The sequence below is a fragment of the Triticum dicoccoides genome, chromosome 3B (genome assembly GCF_002162155.2).
Source record: "Triticum dicoccoides isolate Atlit2015 ecotype Zavitan chromosome 3B, WEW_v2.0, whole genome shotgun sequence".
Taxonomy (NCBI): domain Eukaryota; kingdom Viridiplantae; phylum Streptophyta; class Magnoliopsida; order Poales; family Poaceae; genus Triticum; species Triticum dicoccoides.
This window is the reverse complement of record NC_041385.1, coordinates 830,921,892-830,945,911: the sequence shown is the minus strand read 5'-3', so window position 1 is coordinate 830,945,911 and position 24,020 is coordinate 830,921,892. Positions and strand designations below refer to the sequence as shown.

At 46.3% G+C, this 24,020-nt stretch overlaps 1 protein-coding gene, 1 long non-coding RNA gene and 1 pseudogene across 2 annotated transcripts in view; all 3 read left to right on the top strand.

Moving 5' to 3' along the window:
• The window catches only part of LOC119280195, a 170,860-nt gene extending 167,364 nt beyond the window's left edge, over positions 1-3,496 (top strand). The window contains exon 2 of the mRNA XM_037561135.1: positions 3,481-3,496. Coding sequence (XP_037417032.1) covers positions 3,481-3,496 — 16 coding nt within the window. The remainder of the gene's footprint in view (positions 1-3,480) is intronic.
• Positions 3,497-18,250: 14,754 nt separating this feature from the next.
• On the top strand, positions 18,251-19,130 carry LOC119282534. The gene is made up of 2 exons (XR_005138768.1): positions 18,251-18,484; positions 18,568-19,130. It is a non-coding gene; the product is annotated as an uncharacterized LOC119282534 (long non-coding RNA).
• Positions 19,131-20,633: 1,503 nt separating this feature from the next.
• Positions 20,634-24,020, top strand: part of LOC119280194 — a 9,740-nt pseudogene continuing 6,353 nt past the window's right edge.

Genomic DNA, 24,020 nt, shown 5'->3' with positions numbered 1-24,020 from the left:
TAAAAAAAAAATTTGATAACTAATATGACATGTGAACATTCTAACTAATTACCAATAGCACATAGAAATAGATCAATATGGTCTTACAAACACAGTAAAAATCTCAATTAATTCTCAGTTTTGCATAAAGAAGCCTACATAGTAAATGGGTATCTTTGATGAAGAAGAAACTGCATGCATCTAAGTGAATACTTCAACCTCATCTTGGAAAGACGTAAATCCTCACTGTTCACCTTCACAAAAATATCATCAATCGCTGCACGAGGATTCCCAAATAACTCATATCTCTCTTGAGCTGCATTATGCACACTTGATACGCAACCAACATGCTTAAGAAGAGCATCCTCTCTATTCCAATTACTCCAACCACCATCAGTAAATGCATTAGTTCCCTTACCACTAGTTTTTTCTCTTTGAACAAGTAACATACAAAGCAAAATGCAGATTCCTTCTTGATACTATATTCAAGCCAACTATGATTATGAAGCCACAAATGATTGAATGAACGATCTCTACTCCCAATTGTTCTTTTTTAAAAGTCATGTGCATAAGGTTTGAATGGCTTTTTAAGAATATATGCTCTTCGAACTGTGTCTTGATCATTGATAGGATAACTTGCAATGGGTAGCCTTTCCCCAGGATCATGTTTAAGACGACTAAGATCATAAACCGGTGGTGATGGCGGTGACACATCTTCAGTTTGCTCTATGGTCACATTTGACATAGACAATGTTGGTTCTTCAATTTGCTCTTCGATCACAACCGGCATACACACAACTTCGCGGGTCTGCACTTCAGCCACATCCGGCATATTTTCTGGCTTCTTCTTCTTCCCTATCTTCATAGCTTATCTTTGGAAAAGAGAACCAATGTATGTTGCCCTCTTCATTCTTCAATAATTCTGCAAGAATACTACTTTGGAATGAGTGCAGAATTTTGTACAGAATTATGTACCCTAGATCACAATGATTCTAATTGAGGCCAAAATGAGTGCAGAATTATGTACATAGTGCAAAAAAGCAAACCCTAGATCACAAATTTGGGGTACCTCACTGGGTCCAGTACTGCAGCCGGATTTGGAGGGGGACGAGGGCAGGGCCGCCCGGCGAGCGGCGGCAGGGGCGCAGGCAACCGGCGCTCCGGCAGGGCAGAGCCGCAGAGGCGCAGCCGCGCGGAGCCTGAGACAGGGGCTCGCCGCGCGCGCAGGGAGACGCGCCTAGAGAGGGCCGGACGGGCGGGTTGGAGAACAGGAGAATAGGCGAGAGCTTCCTCGGTGGCTGGGCGACGGCAGGGGTGCTGGGCGCGAACGGCGGCGACGGCGAGGAATAGCGAGGAGACGAGGGAACGAGGCGGCTATCGGGGTCAACCGATCTGGCAGTGCGACTGTGCGAGGGAGGCAGGGAGGACTGGATTGGACTGGACTCAGAATCCCTTGGTCTGTTTATTGGGCTGGTTTTTTTTTCTGGTCCATTTTGAATCCATATGTATATAGGCTGTCTCAAAATCCCAGGGTGGGCCGCGGCCCACCCTGGCCACCCTGTAGATCCGCCACTGTCTCAGATCCTTGCGGCACAAGTGGAGCACAGGAAAGAAGTGCTGCGCCATCTTCTTCGTGAGCTGGATGTGCTCCGCACCCAGAAATGCGCCATCGCCGCCAGGGAGAAGGAGAAAAAAGTTTCAGAGAAAAAGAAACATAAGGAGAATAAGAAGCTCCTCCACCTGCTTTCATTGGGCGACCCACTATATCAGCTGCATCGTCATGGTATTTATGCTACTTGATGTGTTCTTCTAGTCGAAGTTATATATGCCCTTTTTCATACTCGCTTTTCGTTTGCAGTTACCCTGCTTATCATGATCTTGGTAATCCTTGCCACTTTACTTGTGTGTGAGAAGGGTCATAGGGCTTCAAAAAAGCGTGGGCAGACACCTCGGCACCTACCATCTACCTAAGATGGTGAGATCAACACGTCAGATGGTGGAGGCAACAAGAAATGGAACTATGCATGGAAGCGTCAGATATTTGAACTTGTGTTTAGGTGGTAGCTAGTTTGCGGCATCATCATGAGTTCATGACGGACTTGTGTGTTTCGTTACCCCGTCCCGAACTTGTCTCCTTGACTGCATTGTGGTGGAGTAGCTAAACTGTGGAAACAGATATCTGTGAACATGGTACCGAACACGCAAAATAATTGATGTTGCCTAACATGCAGTGAACACGATGTTAAACAATTATAATGACGTTTGTTTAGTATCTCGAGCCTCTGTATTGACTCATGTCATGACCACACATAAAAAACTACTGTACAATATTTTGCGCTAATTTGTCACCATTCACACAAACAACTTGAGGGCTGTATGCATGAACCGATCGATGCAGAGATGGGGGCCACGTTAACCCTCTTTACAACAAGAAAATTCACACAACCAACTTGACTCAACAGGGCTAACATAGTTGCTACGTACGAGTACCACATGCGCTTACAGTGTTCATGTCGAAGCAAACGATTCCACGTCATTAACTCACGGTCTTGTCCTTCCACCAATTCATGCTCTCTGTATCAATCTCAGGCCGTGCCGATGCCCCATTCACCACCAATATAACTTGTGTTATTTGTTGTGGGTCCAGCTGAGAGGCTGCACATTGCACGGTTTAAAACTCATCCCTCTTGGCTGGTTTTGGCCGCCCATTCCTCTTTGCAAATAACATAAGCCTATATGCTTAAGCGAAATAGCATCTAAGTTAAAATAGAGCTATGACAGAGGTGTTGTTTTATCGTTCTTGTTGATTGGTTCTACTCCTAGTGTACTAGTATCTCCTTCCTCTAGGCCCTGCTCTGCTCCACGACAACACATCAGTTGCGGCCAAATCACCAACTCTTTGATTGACTTTTCGTTTTGACGCGGCTAATCTGCACCCGAGCTCATATGCTCCTGCATGAACAGTAAAATTGAAAAAAAATCGAAAAAAATTTAAAAAATTACAATTTTCTTTTGAGAGAAACATTGACAAAAGTTCTAAGTGCCTGCAAAAATTCGTCATGAAATCACATTCCTAGAAGGCGTGACAAAAAAAAAGTACTCTGAAAAAGCTACTTTCATACGCATTTTGAAGCACTGAATTTGTTTTTTTGCCACGCCTTACAGGAATGTGATTTCATGATGAATTTTTGCAGGCATTTAGAACTTTTGTCGATGTTTCTCCCAAAAAAAATTGGAATTTTTTTTGATTTTTTTTCGATTTTACTATTCATGCGGGAGCATATGAGCTCGGGTGCAGAATGGACTTTTCGACTTCCGCTATTGTGGATAGAGATATGAAGACAGGGGGAGGAACAAAGCATGGTCTCGTTATTTTTGGAGCAGAGTAGATATGAGTGAATCTTTGGCAATGCTTATTCTACTCTCGCTCCGTGTACGGTACTATTTTTAACTCATTCCTCTTGCTGGTTATGGCTAACTATTCCTTGTCTCTATTCTTAGATGTGCTAACTGCTAATCGGCCAAAGATTGCAGCCCATACCTAATCTATTGTTGGTTAGTTCACTGCTAATCAGTGCACAACTTCTTATGGTGGACAAATGTGTGTCTAAAAGATGGCACCATGTAGCTGGTGTAACCCATGTGTATTCTGTTGCTAGCTTAGTTTTGGATGGGTAGAGGCACATTGATTCTTATATCAATATAGAAGTTTTATTATACTTGTACTACGATACAAATTTTGGATGCAGAAATAAACTATTTGCTTGAGCACATACATTTGTTTTGTACTTTAGGATGTGCTGTTATTCACTTTAAATTTCCTTTTTAGTTAATCACTTAAATATGCTTTCTAGATGAATTTTTTAATTATGAGGATAACTAGTACTCCCTCTGTAAATAAATATAAGAGTGTTTAGATTAAAGTAGTAATCTAAACGCTCTTATATTTCTTTACGGAGGGAGTAATAGTAAAATGATGGGATGCTACAACTTTCCCCATCACCATGTGCACGTGTCTGCGCACCAGCAGTGAAACCCTGGGCACCACGTCGTTGCGCTTCGTGAGCTATGATTGCTGACGAGAAAGTAGTTGGTTGGGTGCGCCATGGTTGAGAGGGAAAAAACCGAAGGATATCGCCCCCCTCATCTTCGCAGCCTCCAAGCGGAAGAAGTGGGTGGTGAGGGATGCACTGCGAGACAATACTTGGGTGCGCCAGATCAACCCTTCCATCAACCTAACCACCAACCACATCGTGGAGTTCGTGGACCTTTGGGTCCATCTGGACCAATTCGAGCTTTCACCAGAGATTGATGACGACATATCCTGGAAATTTGAGGCGAACGGTGAGTATTCGGCGGCCTCTGCTTATAGGGTCCAGTTCTTGGGCTCCATGACGACGACTATGAACAAGACTATTTGGAAGGTTTGGGCACCTCCCAAGGTCAAGTTCTTCTCCTGTCTAGAGATTCAAAACAGAATATGGACGGCGGATAGATTGGAGAAGCGAGGTCGGGAGAATTGCGGACTGTGCACCCTCTGCAGAAGGGCAAACGAGACGTCCGCGCACCTCTTCTTTCGGTGCAGGTTCACCTTGCGCGTGTGGAGATTGGTAAAGGAGTGGCTTGGCCCAGGGGCTCTCGAGATCCATCAATGGCAGGCGGAGCGCAATATCAAGCATTGGTGGACAAACATGTCGAAGCCCAATATGGCGAACCGGAAGGCCATGGCTTTCCTTACTATGCTTGTTGGTTGGGCCATTTAGAACGAGAAAAACGCTAGAGTTTTTAGGAAAAAATCAACGCCGCCCTTCTACATTCTAAAAATAATCCAAAATGAAGCCAAACTTTGGGTCACGGCAGGAGCTACGCACCTGAGCATTATCATGCCGCGAGAGTAGTTATTGTTTTCATTTTGTTGACGGACGGACTATGTTGTGGAGCTATTATTATGTACTCTAAAACTCTCCTCCTTTATTAATGAATGAGGCAAGTCTTTTGCCTCTGTTTCAAAAAAAAGGAGAAAGTAGTTGGTGTCTGCTCGCGGTAGTGCCTATCACAGTTGGTAGCAGCGTCACTCCACTCATAACAAATCCCATCACCGCTCACAGTAGCGTCCGTCGCCGCTTGCAGACATGGTGGCCACCTTGTGTCGGTGATAAGTTAAATCATGTACTTCCTCTGGTTTAAAATAGATGATTTAATTTTATACTAATTTTACTACAAAACTGAGTCATCTATTTTGAAACGGAGGAAGTATTTGTAATTCCCCCCACACCCGGGAGGCACCAGCAGGTTCATCATCGCCTCAAGAGGAGGAATACCACGATACTACATATCGGAAGAAGTAATGACTGTGTGAATATGGAAGAACGACCCTACATGCGCTGTAAAACGGAGGTGAGGGCCAAACTCCGAGCCCTGTACACCTGTGGACCGTCATGGAAGCATTACATAAGTCATGCTATATAAGGGGCACCCAGAGCATCGTAGAGGACGACCTTCTCCCGCACCATCACTGTCTAGACTACCAAGAAAGGATTCCATGCTTATGGCCCGTATCTCTGCCATATCATCTCGTCGAGATACTCTGTTTTGTGAAGATCCTCCCCCGACATTGTAATCTTCTGTAGCCTCCGCTCCACATATATAAGAAAAGAGCAAATAAGGACGTAGAGCTTTTACCGACATCAGGGGTCTGAACCGGGGTATATCGTGTGTCCGTGTGACCTATGTCCAAAGATCCCCTGGACACCTTGCGTGACGTCCTCACGACTTCAAATTCCACGTCCTCCCCATTGTACTACTATTAGAATTGACGAGACTTCCCTCAACACCTTGCAACCTGCACATCCAGCTTGTTGTCGTGCCACTCCACTCCTGACAGCAGTAGCACCCACATAGCAGTGGCACGGCAGAACAATTATTTCTTGGTTCCTGGCGAGCGGATGGATCGAAGAGGTGGATGAGGCTATTCTACGGAGTATATGGCACGGTTGTTCGTCTTGATCCTCCGGCACCAGTTCCTATCAACGAAGGTTGCCCAGCTTGCCTCATTGGGATGCATGTGAGAGCTGTGTTGTATGACTCCGTCAGGTCAGGCCTGAGGCTCTATATATATCTTCTTCCCTAGGACTACGATTTGCTACGTATATCTCGGTGGCAGGCATATTCTCCTCTACATCGACGACTTCTTGGGCACTTATTCTACAACTTCCGAGTTTCAACCGGTTTACTCCACTGAAACGAAGACCTGGAGGCAGCAACAAGCGGATAGAGTGAGAGGGTAAAATAGGGGAGTGGACGCGGGCTGTGCAGGTCAGGTCGTGGGAGAAAGGAGTGGTTGGCACCCTTCTGGATGTTAGAAAAATATATTGCTTTCCTAGCTGCTAATTTAATTGAGTTGATAGTTGGTTTATGCAAGTCCGCAATGCAAAATTCAAAGTACATGCGGCAGTGAATATACCCGGCATGTCGACATGGCTTTCATAGAGCAATACCTTAGCTTGTACCCCCTCCGTGCGCTGGCCAACAAAACCTGGTCGACTGTGAGTCAGTAGCAGACCGAGCGACGACACGAAGGCCTTGAGTTGGATTCCGATTCCACAGGATTGCTATGATCACAGTCGACCACATTGTCGACGGCGAGAAGCACATGAGGGACAGGCGCGAGAGAATCTCTCGCCCCGTGCGGCATGCCCGCAGAGACAAAGATGATGGTGATGGCCGGGACCGTGATGACGACCGCGATGATCGCCGCGGACGAAGTGGGCGGGACGCTCCCAGAAGCGGCCAAAGCTTGGGTGTTCGACTCAGACGTAGCCTCTCTGGTGCTCCTCGTGATGAACAGCGCGGGCCTGGCAGAGATGTCCAAGAGGATCGCCGTGGCGGGTCTGGCCGGGACGGGCGCCGTCAGGCTGCCCTCGCCGATCCGGCCGCTGATGCTGCCCTGCTGCTGGGTTCTGGCTCTGCCAGTGCCCCGGAGGCCATCGCCATGGAGCTGCTGCCAATTGTCCAAGCAACTCCGGCCCCTCAAGATGATGGGCGCGGTCGGAGCCCCTCTAGGCAAAGGCGGCCAGCTGCGACCAGGCGCCTCTCCTAGGAGGCGCGCACTCCGCCCACTTCCCCGCCTCGCTCCCCGACGTCGGTCCTCTGGCCCTCCCCTACTTCCAAGCGGGACTCGGCCCGTGCTGCGAGGATGGCCCTTCAGGAGCCAAGCCCCGCCATCATCGAGCTGTGCTCGCCGACGGCCATGATGCGCCCGTTGATCTCCTTCTCGCCGACGCGGCCTCCGGGGTTTGAACGCTCCCCGACTCCGCCTCTTCCTGGCGTTGGAGAGCTCCAGCGCACGCCTTCTCCGCCAAGAGCCCGTTCTGGGCATGCTGATGATACTCTGCCGGCTGGGCTTGCTGCTTTGATCGCCCCTGTCCAGGATGCTGCTGTTGTGCTGCCTTCACAGTTGTTTGCTGTGCGCGAGCCGGCGCTGCTGGAGCGGGCCTCCTCGCTGTGCAGCCCGCAGCCACCACCCGCTGTATCTCCTCCTAGGAACCTGCGAACTCGCCGGAAGACGATGGCTGGGCTGAAGATTTGCAACAGCTCTGGGGGCATCTCGCTTCAGCGTGTGCGGCGCCCGTCCGCCCGTCCCGAGGCTGTACCAACGGCTAAAATGGCCGAACGGCTGGTTTGCCGGAGTCTGGGCATCACCAGAGATGGAGAAGATGTTACTGAAGCCACCCTTGCTGCTTTCTCGCTGAAATTTAAAGAGCAGCTGACCCCAGAGATAATTGTGGCCATGCGTGATTTCTTCCAGCTGGACAATGGCGCTGTCAACACAGTGGAAGACGCCCTCATTGGGCATGGAGGAGAGTCGACAATGGAACCTACCGCTGCTGGTACGGGAGAGCAAGAGGCTACAGTCTGAAGAAAATTGCTTGTAGTGCCTCTGTAGGGTTCTCTAGTTTTCCCATGTTAGTGCATTTAGATTGCATTTCCTGTAAGGGGTCCTTGCCGTGTGTGGCATGGAACTTGCTACTTGTTAGCAGTACTGGCTTTATGCCTTGCCTTAGTTGCTTCAACCCCAAGTTGTATTCTGCTATCAGATTGTACCCTGAGAATCTCTATCTTTCCCATGCATGAGCAACCTATCAACACTCTGAGATGGAACGTAAGAGGGCTAAATTGCCCAGACCGCAGGGCTACTGTTAAGGCAACAATCGAGGGCACCTCATGTCACCTTGCCTGCCTCCAAGAAACAAAGCTCAGCTCCATCGACATGTTCATTGCGGCTTCCACTGGCGGAAATAGGCTTCGTGGCTTCGCATAGCGGCCGGCTGAGGGGACCCGTGGTGGTATCCTCCTTCTTTGGGATCAAGGCCTCCCGGAGGTCTCTGACATTGCCACATCTTCTTATTGTCTGTCGGCCACGGTACGCATCCGGGATACTGGAGCTACATTCAAAACCACTTCGGTGTATGGTCCCACCGACTCGGCGTGCAAGGATGCCTTTTTTGCGGAGCTCCTTAGCCACAAGCCGCTGCCGGGAGTCGCCTGGTTGGCCTCAGGCGACTTCAATCAAATTTATCGTGCTAGGGACAAAAATAAGAGAAACGTGAACACAAGTAGGATCAACCGCTTCCGTGCGACGCTGCAGTCTTGTGAGCTTAAGGAAATCCATCTTCAGAACAGGCGCTTCACCTGGAGTAACGAGCGATCCAATCCAACCCTGTGCAAGCTAGACTCCTTCTTCTGCAATGCAGAGTGGGACACCACACACAACACCCACGTTCTCCACGCGCTTTCATCCTCCTTGTCGGACCACTGTCCGCTGCTCCTGGCAGATGACAAAGGACCCAGACGTCCACGCTCCTTCAAATTTGAAAACATTTGGGTCTCCTTGCCTGGGTTCGCTGAGGTGATCCAAACGGCCTGGAACGAGCACATGCCCCACTCGGAGCCCTATCAAGTCCTTCATCATAAGCTCAGAAAAACCGCCCTCTGCCTTTCGGAATGGAGTAGAAAAATGTTCTCGAAGGCCAACGTCCAACTCCATGCGGCTCTGTTGGTCATCCTTCAGTTGGACATTGCTCAAGAGACGCGTCTCCTCTCCCCCGCCGAGTCCGACCTTCGGGCTAGACTTAAACGACGAGTCATTAGCCTGGCGGTCCTTCAGAGAGCTAGGAAGAGCCAGTGTGCGAGGGTGGCCAACCTCAAAGAAGGGGATGCGAACACAAAATTTTTCCATCGCCGTGTCAATGCCAGGAGAAGAAAAAACCATATTCACCGCATCAAACAGGCTCACGGTTGGGTGACTGAGCATGGGCAGAAGGAGAAGATCATACACGACCACTTCTCTGAGGTCATGGGGCGGATTCGAACCAACAGTAACGTAGACATTAACTGGGATGAGCTCGACATCCAGCATCACAACCTCCACGCTCTTGGCATTGCCATCACTGAGGAGGAGGTCTGGGCTGCTATCAAAGAAATGCCCAACAACAAAGCTACCGACCCAGACGGCTTCACCGGCATTTTCTTCAAGAAATGTTGGGACCTCATCAAGGTGGACTTCATGCGAGTCATCCACTTCTTTGACTCCCTGCGCACGGACAACCTGCAATGGCTAAACTCTGCCAATGTGGTCTTATTGCCCAAGAAGGACGGCGCTGAGGGGATCTCCGACTATAGGCCTATCAGTCTTATGCACGCCGTTGCCAAAATCATCGCCAAGGTGTTGTCCATGCGCCTAGCGCCACTCATGGATGCTCTGGTTTCCAATGCGCAGAGTGCATTTATCAAGAAGAGAAGCATTCATGATAATTTCATGTATGTTCGCAACTTCGCTCGTCGGCTGCACAAGTGCAAGACTCCAGCTCTATTATTCAAGCTGGACATGAAAAAGGCTTTTGACTCAGTCCGATGGGAGTATGTCTTGGATCTCATGCAACGCATGGGGTTCCCTGATAAATTCAGAAATTGGATTGCGGCATTGCTTTCGTCCTCGTCCTCGCGCTTCCTCCTCAACGGCCTGCCTGGCCCCCCATAAGGCATGGACGTGGTTTTCGCCAAGGAGACCCCATCTCGCCTCTACTCTTCGTGCTCGCAATTGACCCGTTGCACAAGATCCTCGACTTGGCTACGCGCAAGGGAATCATTCATAAGATTCGTGGCCGAGGTACAATGGTCAGAACCTCCCTCTATGCGGATGACGCCGCCGTGTTCATGGCGCCAATTAAGAGTGATATTGACAACCTTGCAACCATCTTAAAAGGCTTTGGAGACGTCACGGGCCTTTGCACCAACTTCCACAAAAGCTCTGTCGTTCCCATTTGATGCGCCAACCTGGATCTTGTGAGCATTCTCAGCAGCATCCCGGTGACCAGGGCGTTTTTCCCTATCAAATACTTGGGCCTCCCGCTCTCGGTTTGGAGACTGAAGAAAGTTGACTTCCAATACCTCCAGGACAAGGCGGCTGGAAAATTGGTCACCTGGGATGGGCAGAACATCACCACCATTGGGCGCACGGCCCTTGTTCGATCTGTCATCACCTCTCAGGCTGTGTACTCCATCACACCACTCATTGTCCCTCAGGGTTCCCTTGACAACCTCAACAAGATTGAGCGAGCTTTTCTTTGGTCCGGCTCTGACAAGACCACAGGTGCCAAATGTAAAGACAACTGGGACATGGTCTGCTGCCCCACCAGCTATGGGGGTTTGGGTGTTCTTAACACCGACAAATTTGCTCGTGCTTTGAGGCTCAGATGTCTTTGGTTTGAATGGAAAGAGCCGTCCAAGCTCTGGGTCGGCCTGGGCAACCCTTGCACCGAGGAGGACCGTGATTTTTTCTACGCCTCCACTTCCATCATCGTGGGCAATGGGGCCAAAACGCCTTTTTGAGACTCCCCCTGGCTGCTTGGCCGCAAGCCGAAGGACATTGCACCTCTCGTCTTTGAGGCCTCGAGGAGAAAGAACTGGAAGGTGCGAGAGGCTATTACAGAGAATGCTTGGATGCTTACGATCAGACGAGACATTACCATCATTGGCCAGCATGTGCAGGAATTTTTCACCCTTTGGCTGCTCATCCATGACATACACCTCGACATCCACTCTGAGGATGACATCATTTGGAAGCACTCTTCGGACGGCTCATATTCGGCGTCCACTGCATACAAGGCACAATTTCTGGGTTTGACGCTTTCCCCCATGGACTCCATGGTCTGGAAAATGTGGGCGCCCCCAAAGGTCAAATTCTTCTCTTGGCTGGCTTTACAAGATCGGATTTGGACCGCCGACAGGCTAGAGCGATGTGGCTGGGACAACTGCGGTCTTTGCCCGCTCTGTAAGCAGGTGCAGGAGTCGGGCGTCCACCTATTTGCCAAATGCCGCTTCACCTTGAGGCTTTGGCGGATGCTCATTGACAAGTATGGGCTTGCGCATCTGGACCCTTCTGACTGGCACCTTGAGGATTCCCTCCTCTCTTGGTGGGACAAGCGCACCAATTCGAGCATTCCGGATCGTCGAGCCATGGCCTCCCTTACCATGCTCGTATCCTGGACAATTTGGAACGAAAGGAACGCTAGAGTCTTCCGCCACAAAGAGACGCCACCGCCAATCCTTCTCAAGCTTATTATAGATGAGGCCAACCTATGGGTTACTGCAGGGGCTAAACAATTAGGGAAAATTGTATCGCGCGAGTAATTGTCATGCCGTACTCCGGCCTTGTGTAACTCTACAAAACTCTATTCTCCTCTACTTTAATAGATGAGGCAAATCTTTTGCCTCCGTTTTGAAAAAACACATAGATGTAATAATGCCCACAAATAGTCTCTGCTTCATGACTGGGCCCCAATGTTGGTTCACCTTTCTGCGAGATTGTAACCTTTGTCTCTCCCCCCTCCCCCCTCTCCCCTTGTAACCATCTGCTTCAGCTTGTAATGCTGCCACTGCTGTTGTAATATATATGGTTCAAGCTGGCGTAAACCTGCAGTTGTCACATTAAAAAACAAATATAAGATGTTCTACTTCCTTCAATTCATATTAGTGGTCATTGATTTAGTATAACTTGTATTAAATCAGCAACAATTAATATGAATTGGAGGGAATAACATTTTTGTGTGTTAGTGTGTTGTTAACTCATTTCAGTCCATATGAAATTTATATTAAAATATCAAAAACATATTTCACTTGTGAACGGCGAAAGTAGTGGGCAGCAGCAGAAAGTAGCTTGATTAAGGAGAAACGTGTCACTGCAATGCAAGTAATAGCTTAATTATTTATAGTGCTGCACTGCGGGTGATTAATCACCATTGCAGGGTCTTTTCTCTTTTTCTTTTTTCTTTTTTCCTATTTATAATTTCTTTTTTGGTGGTGTGCATCCTGGATGTTTTTAGGCATCTTGTTGGTGCAGAGTGGGTTTAATTGGTATCTACTTCATATTAACTAGCTGATGCCCCGCGCGTTGCTGCGGGATTTTTTCATGAATTTTGTGTGAAAGGTCATGAACCAAATTTAAGTAAGAAACTACACAACTAACTTCACATTCTGCAGAGATGGCAATCTACACTAAGGTAAGATAAAAGGGTGAACAAACGAATCAAAGTGGAAACTTGCAAAAAAGTGCAGATGATGTCTATACATGTTGCCCCACATCATAATATATTTGTAGTTTTGTATACCGTGGCCTATATAGTTTGTTAGTCAATGACCAGAACTGCAGATATGCCACAGTGATAAAGCTAGTAACATGGTTTTTCTGAATGTACATACTGATTTTGTATTTCAACGAATTTGTCAGTCAGTGATCAGAACTGCATATATGCTGCAACAGCACATACACGTTTGAGATCATTGGCCATGTGCATCTGCATCTCTAAACCTGATATTATGGTCAAGTTTGAGGTCTCACCTACACATCTATATTACACAATCAAGTGAGCTGGACATCTATTCATATAGCAACGCTACAACAGCTCTAAACTCCCAAGAGAAAGAGTATAATATATTTTCAGAGTTATATAGTTCAGATTGTGCAGTCAGCAACCAAAAATAGATTTGCCTGCGGCTGTGTATATTTGCTAACCAATCATTTGTCCACTTTTCTCTATTTTTAGTTTGGAACATGGCACAACGATTAATTCCCTGTTTCAGTTTACACATTAGTCTGAACCCAGTGTGTATGCATGTCTGTTTGTACTATATACACCCAGTCAAAATAAAAAAGAGCAAAATAAGGATCCATGACTACCTAGTGATGAGCTATGGAAAAAATATCAACACAAAGACGTAATTCATGATACGAACATTGACTCTCTAAATATACTGAAGGAAAGCAGGGCGAAAATGATCAACAGGTCAAATGCATGGCAGTAATCTAACGAACAACATGGTGCAGGGAGATTGGAACGGAGGAATCGGGGAGAACCTTGTACAGAGGGGATTGAAATAGGTTGCAGGTGGCATCGACGGCGCAGAGGTGACCCAACCTAGGATGTTTCCAACCTCTGGCTCATGATTGCAAGAACAAACCACAGAAAAAGAGGGCATTCATATAATTCCAATTCAGCATCGTTTTGCAAACAATTTGGAACAGTGACTTCATAAGCAATTCGATGGGCTGTAGGTACGATGAGGAGGCTGCTGGGGTAGCATGTACGGACAGGGGTTGTGGCGTGAGGACGCAAGTATTTCCCGGTCAACATTCAGGGCACCAACACGCGATGGATGTGGCCGAATATCCAAGGGCAAAATCCAGCGACCATCGAGCAGGGTCATGACTCATGAGCAGCTCCAGTGATTAAAGGGGAAATCAGGGCCGGCCCTATGTTTTGGGAGGCCCTAGGCGAACTCGATAACATGGGCCCCTATGTCTAAGTCCTAAGACCATATATATGTATGTGTGTGCGTTATATATATGACTTATTAAGAATAACTTTTAGTCACACGTCTTTAGTTTAAAATTTGACTATAATAATTCAAATGACTTCATCGAGAACAATAATAACCAAATTTGAACTGATTCCATCAACAACAATAATACTAAAAAATCACAAAATGAAACTAACACGACATGATTAATTACCTCAAATAAGAACCAAATTAGACTGACTCCATCGACAACAATAATACTTCAGTGCTTCAAAAAAGGTTTCTTCAGGAGTAGTTTCTTGCCCTTGTTCTTCAATGACATCAACATTGCTTGAAGATGTAAAGAACTTATTCAAAGAATCCTTCAATGGTAGAATTTTTGGATCACTTTCTTTCTTTTTCCTTCTTGTTTCAGCACCCGACAATTGCTTCTTCTTAGGTAACATGGCATGCTAATGTCCTAAAATCATGAAGAAAAGATCAAAAGAGGATACAAAGAATTAGGAATTTATACATCGGATGATTGGAACCCTAGACATGTACATAGAATGACAAAAAAATGATTGATTGAATTAGAAAATTTAAAACTTCATGCATACTGAAATTGGAGGATGGATCATGGATGTATAGTTGAATACGTAATTAAATACTAAATAAAGAATAAATAAAGTACTGAAATTGTCAAATTAGGGTTTGGGGGATGGACTGGAACTGAGGAACATGGATGGAAACATTCAAACGTACTTTAGGGATTGGGGATGGCCGCGTTGCAGACTTCAAGACTTGTAGTCGTCAGTCGGATGTATACTTGTATACGTATTGCCGTGGTGCCGCCTTGCCGGATGCCGGATGGCCGGGCCGCTGGGTTGCTGGACTGTCGTGCGGTGCGCCAGCGTGCAGCTCCAGCGGGCAGCGGGCCAGCGGCAGGTGAGGCGAGGATGACACGGCAAGGCGCCGAGCGACGGAGCGAGGAGGCCGACGGGCGTCACGGCGCCTGACGAACCTAACCTACGAAGAAAAAGGAAAACGAGCAGTCGTCTGTCTGCCAACTGGCGTGAGTCACGGTGTCGCTTCGCGACTTCGCGTTCGTTAATCGATCAACGATGGCTTGCTAGCTATCTGATGGGCCTAGCCCATCTTATTTCTTTTCTCGAGTTCTTTTGTATTTTTTTACCTATTTTTTGCTGGGCTATAATATAGATATATACTCTGTCATGGGCCCCCTCCTCGCCTGGGCCCTGGGCCGTCGCCCTGCCGCCATACCCCCAGGGCCGGCCCTGGGGGAAATGTACTGCAACGGTTACGTGGGAGAATTAAAGTTAAACACATCTGTTTCCTTTTAGAGGAGAGCAGTGAGATTTATATGAGGCTGGAGTAGGTGAAGAGGGAGAGAGGCAGCTGTGGAGAAGACAGGAGGCAGAACATATACATACCTGAAAGCAGAAGAGCTACCCTAAAAAAAAGCAGAAGAGCTAAAACAAAAAGGAGTTGCATATATAAAAAAATGTCCAAACCTGAACAATAGAATCACCATGCATGTAAATAAAATAAAACCAAAACTATAGTAACTTTGAACACGAACAATAGTGCAGACAAATCATCAAAGGGGCAATCACAGCCGAACCACATAGAACTGCACAAATTGTTTAATCCCGAAACAAAATTGCCATACAACTGTCAACTGGTTCGATGAATTGTGGCACGGATATGTAGCTCAAAGTCAAAGAACCCAATCTCTGTTTCAGGCATGGATATATACCGGCTGCTACTGAAAACAAATCGAGAGAGAGCAAGGAGAAGAGATGCTTAGGCATTTCTTCGGGTTGGGCTCGCGGACCTTGATGTTGACAGCTCCTCCAGCTGGAACCCGAACTACTCGTTCAGATCGGGGCCGCAACTGGGAGGCCACCAGCGCCATGAGAGCCCGAAGAAGAGCGACGGCGTGTGCATAGAATGATTCGGCTGTGCTGGTCAACGTTCTAGATGGGCGGCAAGGGAACCATGGCTCGGCCCACATCCCATCGCCCTGAGAGGCATCGAAGGGGAGTCATAGCGGGAGGAGTGGACTGGTGCTCATATCTGGAAGAGCGCCCTCACGCGGAGATTACCATCCAGCTGCCGCACACGCGAGGATTGGAGAAAGATTTATCATGTGGGGAAGAAACGGAAGTGGAGAAGGAAGCGGATGGGCTCGCGCTTTTGATGTGGAAATCAATCGGGAAGGAATCGGAAGTGCACAAGGAAGCGGTGCGGTCAGGCTAGTGGGCCTTTGGCAGAAAAAAAACATAGCGGCGTGTGGTTAAGAAATGAAGTGGTATTTCTCATCAGAAGAAAAGCAATGCTTTGGAAAAATTAAAGATTATAATGCTGATGTGGCACATATGAGGTGGATAGTCTGCATGTCAAGAGAAATAGGATAGTGGGGATGAGCTATTTAGGTATTATAGATACCTTCTTTAAGAAAAAGTAATAGCTTAATAGCAGTTCCGACTTTGGAGGTAGTGAGAGAGCTAGTTGTACACGTCTGTTCGACCGTTGTCTAATAACTAGCAATAGGGCCCGTGCGTTGCAACGGGAGAAAAATCATAATCTCCAATAACCATAATCACATTTTGCAGCATCACCGAGATATAGTATCACTCTCAATTTCGTGAAATCATGAACATTTTTTAAAACTCGTGAACATATTTGAAATCATGAACATTTGTCAAATTCATTAACATTTTTACAAATTTTCGAACATTTTCTAAAATAAAAAAATAATTCAATTCGTGAACAATTTAAACTATTTGCAAACATTTTTACCAATTTTCTTGAATCGGCGAACATTTCTAGAATGGACGAACATTGTTTTGGAAATTTCTGGAACAATTTTTAATTTAACAAACATTTTTAATTTAACAAACATTTTTTGAAATGCATGATCATTTTTTGAATCAACAAATTTTTTATGAATGAATAAACTACTTTTTAAGTCATTAACATTTTATTAAATTTTAGGATATTTTTTCATGAACATTTTTTCAATTGGCAATTTTTTTCAATTTCATTAACATTTTTAATACTTGAACTTTTTAAAAAAATTATGATTTTTTTATTTCCCAAACATTAGATTTTGAAATTCAAACATTTTTTGAATAATATTTTTTATAAAATGCGGACATGTTTCCAATCCACAAACATTTTATGATTTATTAAACATTTTATTTCAAAATTCTCATTTTTAAACTTTCAGTAGTTTTTCAAGTTATTTTTTAAATTTTCGGAACTTTTTGAAGTCCTAAATTATTTAAAGTAGCAAAAAGGAAAATGGAACAAAGAAAATAAGAAAAATTAAAAACCAGGCCACCTGGACATGGGCCGGTCCAAACGGACGTCGTGCGTCTTCTCCCAGCACGCACACCGCAATATGGGAGGTCCCTACTGCATGAGCCGGCCAAGGCGGAGGATTCCCCTGTGAGAAATATTTTTATCACTTATAGGTGGCATTGGTGGGTAATATTTTACAACTTTGGGGCAGTTTCCGTGATGTGCCGCAAAAAGCAATAGCCCATTTATTATTAGCAATAGTACAAATACCTCTGCGTTGCACCGGACGAAAAAATGGGCATAACCTGCTTCATATGCCATTGTGCATCTTTTTATATCCGCTTTTAATAAGCGTTGATAATATGGTCGGACGTGAGAATTTCCTTATTTTTAATAAAAGCTGGCGTTTTAGCAAGAGCCCGTGCGTTGCAACGGATATGAAATAAATTCCAGGGTTTACATGAAATTGGAGAGTTTATCTCATGGTGAAATAGTGAGCTCTATCTTTCAATCTGTTAGATTCTTCTTTGTCTTATCATGAATTCATATTTTATACTTGACCACTTCAAAGATAAGACGATGTATTACTGCACCAACACGGTTACTTCCCTTGACACCATCATCAGAGCTCGAACAGGATCAGGACATGAAGAATTACGGGTGAGATGATATGAGGGAGGGGAGTAGCTACATGCATGAAGGTGGTGCACGAAAGGACCAAGGACATGATCGACGTAGCCACGACCACATGCTTCTCTCTCTCTCTCTCATCAACGGCATCAGGAACATCGAGACTTGAGGAATATATTGATGATCAGGTAGTCCATAGGTGACCCCCAAATAACTTTTCCGTTCATAAATAGTATTTATTTTCAATATTTTTTTGAACAAATCTTTCCAATATTTCATTCACACATCTTCTAAGTACTGTAGCTACTAATATTCATAATTAAGATTAAGCTATGCCGCTTAAACAGCAGCCAAGTGTAGTAAATTGTATGCTAGCAGAGATCTAGCCCTACGAAAAACAAAAGATATCGACTTCTAGCAGCAGCGACATCGCATCGTCTAGAAAAAGCAGTAGCGACAAGCACTCAATCCCACCGAGAATCTTATCTTCTCCACACATCCACCCAGCGCTCTGCCGACCAGCACCAGCAGACCTCTCCTCCCGCGCCTCTGCCACAGGCCCAGCTAGCCACCAGCCAGGAGCTCATGCACAAGCCAGCCGCACTGCACAACGCTGCCGCCCGTACACCGCCGCCAGCACCAACCACGCCGGAGCAAGGAGCTCCCCTCGACCCCGGGCGCCTGCCTCCCGTCCGGCGACCGGCCGCTGGTCCGCTGACCTTCTCCCTCTCTGTTCCTTCCCCTTATGGATCTCTCCCTCACCTCTCACATCCCCGTATCTTTTCTGTACAGGAGCATCACACCCGCGCCATGGACCTCCGACCCCGACGCCCAAGCTCCCGATGCTGTTCATCGCCAGATCCGCGCCGCCCCACCTTCTCCGACCGTGTCGGGAGCTGCCGTCAGGAGCACGCGCTGTTAGAAATAAGCCATGCCACTGCATGCGTCATGCGCGCGGCCATAGCTCTGTGTTTAGTCGTGTGTGTACTAGCGGCTGTAGGGATTAGTTAGACTGGCCGCGTTGAGTGGCGCAGCCGTGGCTGGCTAGCTACATGCATGGCGGGTCATGTGGCCGTTGGAAGAGGCTGGATCTGGGCGTGCATGCAGGTAGTGGCTGGTGCGGTGAGCGTGCAGTTGGTGCATGCGTGAGTTAATTAGTTAGTGCTGTTAGTGGCCGCGTGTGACGGATGGTGCGTGTGTTGGTGTGTGTGTGCAGCCGGGTATAAAAAGCCCCCTGATATATTGATCGAGGTGCGTCGGTAAGAGCCGTGTGTAGCCATGTAGCCACTGTAAGGAAGAAAAGGATTGGGGCGTTCGTGCGCCGGCCGGAAAATTTTAAGTCTGTGTTCTTCTTCCACCTCCGTTCGAGTGAGAGAGAGGTAGCTAGAGGGCTGCGGTTCCAACATCCGCGACGTCCAAGCGCCATGTCCCGCTCGATACTAGCGCCACACCTCCACCGCAGGCCACGATGGTCGCCCCTGCTTTGCTCCAGCGGCCCACGACTCTGTTCTGCTTCTCCGCGGGAAGGGCGATTACTGCCGTACGGCTCGTCCCGGCGCCCCCCCCTCCCCCTTTTGTTCCAGCCGCACACACAGGGATCCGTTCCTCTTCCCCAAGGGTGGCCTGATCTCTCTCTTATTCTCTTGATCAGCCATCTCTGCTTAAGCCCCTCTCTCATCTCATCTTGCTTTGTTATTCGGCATGTTGATTGTCTACTTTTGAACATATATAAATTTGTAGGATTCAATTCATAACAAAGCTGCGAGGTGGGACTAATAGTTAATTTAAAGACTGCAGAAGATGTGGGGGAGGATTGATGCACCGGCGGCGCGCAGAAGATGTGGGGGAGGACTGATGCACCGGCGGCGCACAGCTGTGTGGGGGTGGGCCGGCGACAAACGACGGCGCGTGGTGTGGCCGGCGGCAGGAGGTGGAGATGGGATTGGGTTTTTAGGGGATTGGGAGGCAGGGACGTAAGGGTCTATGGGTTATTTCTTTTTTTCTCTTGTCAGTACCGCTTTGGGTTGAGTTATAATAGTATTGTGGGTTGAATACCCAAAACAGCAGGGGGTTTTCTGTAAAAACCCCGACGACGTACGGGCAGAAACCCAATTCTCTTTATATATACTAGTAAATGTGCCCGTGCGTTGCAACGGGTAAAACAAAATGACTTTACAATGCGAGAAAATCACTTGATTTTATAATTTCACATATATCTTTGTTTAATTACCCATCTTCCGTCTAACCCCAATGCCGGGGTAGGTGGCCAGAGAGGCTTGCTGCACGCACACACCTGACACAACCAAACCAATTCCTAGCAACGATCCACCACAGCCTCTCACCCGGCAACGCTAATGCCGCCTTGTGGTGGCCGCCTTGTGGTGCACCAGTGGATTGGTGTTTGCGCTTGTTACTTTAATTTCTAAAACCAAGTATGTGATGTTATCGACTTGTTGACGACCGAGTTGTAGGTGCTTGACATGAACTCGCCATGCCTTATAAGCTTGACATGTTGTTATAATTAGTCTAGTGTATAACTTGACATGAATATAAAAAATATACAAACTGAGGGAAATACCTGTCCTGCTAGGTCACTATTTTGAAAAATGTTGGTCTTTACAACTCGTCATGCTTCAAACAATGATGTGCACAGCAAGACCACGATCCAACTCATAACCAACAAACACACTCACTCATACTTAATCCAACATAACCAGGAGAAACAGAGAGACAAAGGATTCAGTGTTCAGATGCAAACATATTGACAAGCATTGTAGATTCTTCGCCGAGTCCCCTGTTTATGCCTTCTTCTCCTACCCAAAAAAGATGACGGTGCTTAGTTCTATAGGGTCAGCAGTATGGAGCCCGACGTCTTCCGGGCTTTGAAGTCAGCGTGGGCGCGGGACGCCTCCGGCAGCGGGTGGGTGTGCTTCACGCGGATGTGCAGCAGGTCAGTATGTCACACAGCAGGAGCAAGACAAAATGTACCTTAAATATGTGGTGAACCAGCATATGGACAGTCATCCCCTTCAGCACGATAGCAGCCGCTGTGTGATCAATCAAAGGTGTGATGGGAACCAACATTGGCTGAAATAACCTGCTCTTTGGCATAAGAGCCCATCGGCTTGCCTGCGTAGGCGACAACATCCCCAATGTTCCTGCCAGTCAGCCCGGGCCCTACGGCGGTCACCACACCAACAACTTCCATACCTGTTGGTTGAACAGATCATTAAGGTAGACAATAATCTAACAGAAACATTAATAACAATGCCAATTGATAGAAGCAAACAACCTGATGCCATATAGTGTCACAGGATAACACAACAGAACACCAATTCTTCTTTAAGCAATAAAATAAATTGGAACATTTGGTCTTATGTTCAGTGAGCAATGATCTTGAGAATCATGCTTCTGGGCATCTAAAAGAGCGGACAACCAAACTTATGGTGTATGTATCAACTGAAATGTTTGTGCGTGGTTTGAGACATCTTTGAACCGGTAACTGAGATAATGTTGGTTTGGTTGGCAACTGGCCCGGGATAGATACATTTTCTTCGGTTTCATCAGCAACAGCAAGCTATCATCAATCGATCTAGTGAAATAATTGCAAGGTTTTTCATCCATACTGTACAAACAGGGGATCTAGTGAAATCAATTGGAAAAGGGCTGCGCTAATGGCAAGGAGCAAGAAAAGGGCAGCTAGCTCGAAATCCGATAAATCGAATACCTCCTGGCTTCAGTTATGAGAGAGAACTCCAAGGCAGGATAAAGACCGAGTTGGATTCAGCCACCTGGGGAATGAAACAACATTCAACCTAAATAAACAAAATTAGGAAATAGTTAGTCACTAACAATATTCAGAAAATTGACGGTAAAACAATCATGTTGATATGAAAAACACAAAATTGGACTGTAAGACCATAATACGCGTAGACTGGTCGGCGCCCGTCATTACCGCTTCTTTCTTGGCGTCGCTGGACAGAAGCCCGTGTCGCTCGACCCACTGCTGTCGTTAGACATCGGCATTGTATCTCACCATATCCCGTCTGGCATCTATATCCTCCCCATTCACGAATCAGTGGCAAAATCTGTGAGAGATGTTCTGCTAGACTGTTAAGGGCTGAATTGGCTTATTTTAGTGAATTTGAACATTCTATGGGATGACACTCATGAATAATCACTGCCCATTAGGCCGTTACTGTCTGGTTGTTTGCTCGTGTGCTCATATTCAGTAATTGCAATTTACAAAATAGTCTATGTAAACTTGTCCTGCAATTTAACTGTTCAAGGAGGTGTTTGAGGATTTCTGATGCCAATATCTTTAGATGGTAACCCGCTTTGCACTCCTCATTTTCACTTGGAGTCGACTTCTACTAAGTATATGAAAGTGCATTTGTTTCTTATGGCTTGTGTTCTTTCTTCTTTAGAGGGTCATGGACATGGCTTTCTTCGCTGAGGACGTCCATCGTTTAGCAAGGTATTGTTGTACAGAACAATAACATAATCTGAATTTGTTAACCCAGTTGGCAGCACAACAAAAAAGCTATCTTCACTCTCCTTTGGATATATATCACATATTTAACAGTTTGGGGTCACGCTTCTTTATTATTTATACTATATAAAAATATCTAATCCTTTTCTTTATTCTTTATTATTGTGTGGGTCATATATACTAAGTTGTTCTCTTCTGCTGCAGCGCAAGTGTGGATGGACATACATACAGTAATCTCATGTCTGGCTAACATATTTACTTTTGGCAAGAAAAGTGAATTTTGGAGTTTCAGCTAAAAACTTCCATCGAAACTGTGGAGTGAATGACTCTAAGGAGTCGATGAATAATGTCCGTAAGCTAGGCAACAAATAGAAATGGTAAAACTAATATAGAATAGTATCAGCATGGTTGGCCATCAATAGGATAGTAGTTTGCTCATATAGAAGAAGAAAAGGTAACTAAACATCGCCAATTGGTATCAAAAAAAAACAAACAGGCCGATTAGATGAAACAGGGGACCAGCTTTAGAGCATTTGGTTCCAAAGCAGGCCACATTTGTGAAACAACCATAGTAGTGACAATTCAAATTAGAAGACTATAACAGACTGATGAGAGAAAGCACTTGTAAGGAATCTGCCGACCCTAGAGAGGAGCAATTCCCTTGTAAAGCCTGGCATTATTAACCAATAAGTTAGAGCGCATAGGATGAGGGTAAGTAAAGCAAATCATGAAGTTGTTAAGATGGCTGGAGATTTACTTACCCAGCAGCACCCTCAGATTTGATGAACTTGGGAAGCCCATCACTCAACCCACAAGCAAATCCAGGTTGTGTCTGCACACGGACCATGACAGTTTCAAAGGGGCATAGAGCGATATCAAAAATTACCTCAGCAGAAGCTGACCCTACAAGGTAAATTATAGGGTCATGTACTTCACGGCATTCTCAGGCCCAACCATATCTGAGTAGGTCTTCTTAAAGAACTTGTAGAACCCAAACTTGCAAGCCCCCTGAGCACTGTAACCAAGCATGGTAGGCACCCATCCCATGAAAAATCCCCTAGCTCCTTGCTCCTTTAGCAGAACGCTAAATCCAGATGAGATGCTCTTGTATTTCGCCGGGTCAATCTGAAACAATTGATAAAAATGTGTTAGGTCCAAAATACTTACGTCAAACCTATCAACACTTTACCAGGTGCAGCTTAGAAGGTCCAAGATGGAGAGCAAACACATAGCAGTACATCTCAAATTCCGTTATTCTCAACCAAGAAGAAACCCTTTTCTTAGAAATCAGACTACATCCCATAATAAATCACACCCATCTCAATTATCCATTTATACACATCACATGCATCAGCTAATCAACCCATATGAACTGCTTGCTTGTTTTATTTTATACAGTAGCTAATCCACCAAAAGAAGCTAAGGAACTCGGAACAAAAGCACACAAGGAATCATTGCAGGCAGTTCTATGCCCTGGAAGCAACACAAGAACCAGGCACATAGCATGAAGAACCATTACCTGCAGGTGTATTTCTCAAACACGCACATTGGAAGAACCATCAGATGCAGGTAAATACAGCAAGCACGTACACATGAAGAGCAATCATGCCACGGGTACATCATTCTCGGGGAGAACAGAAGGCCCACCCTTGGAGAGCTTCGTCGTCCTTTAGGAAGCAGCCGCCCCCATTTAACCTCGTCGTGGATCAGGTCATGGCCATGGCAGCTCGACGTGGATCTCGCCGTTGCCTTG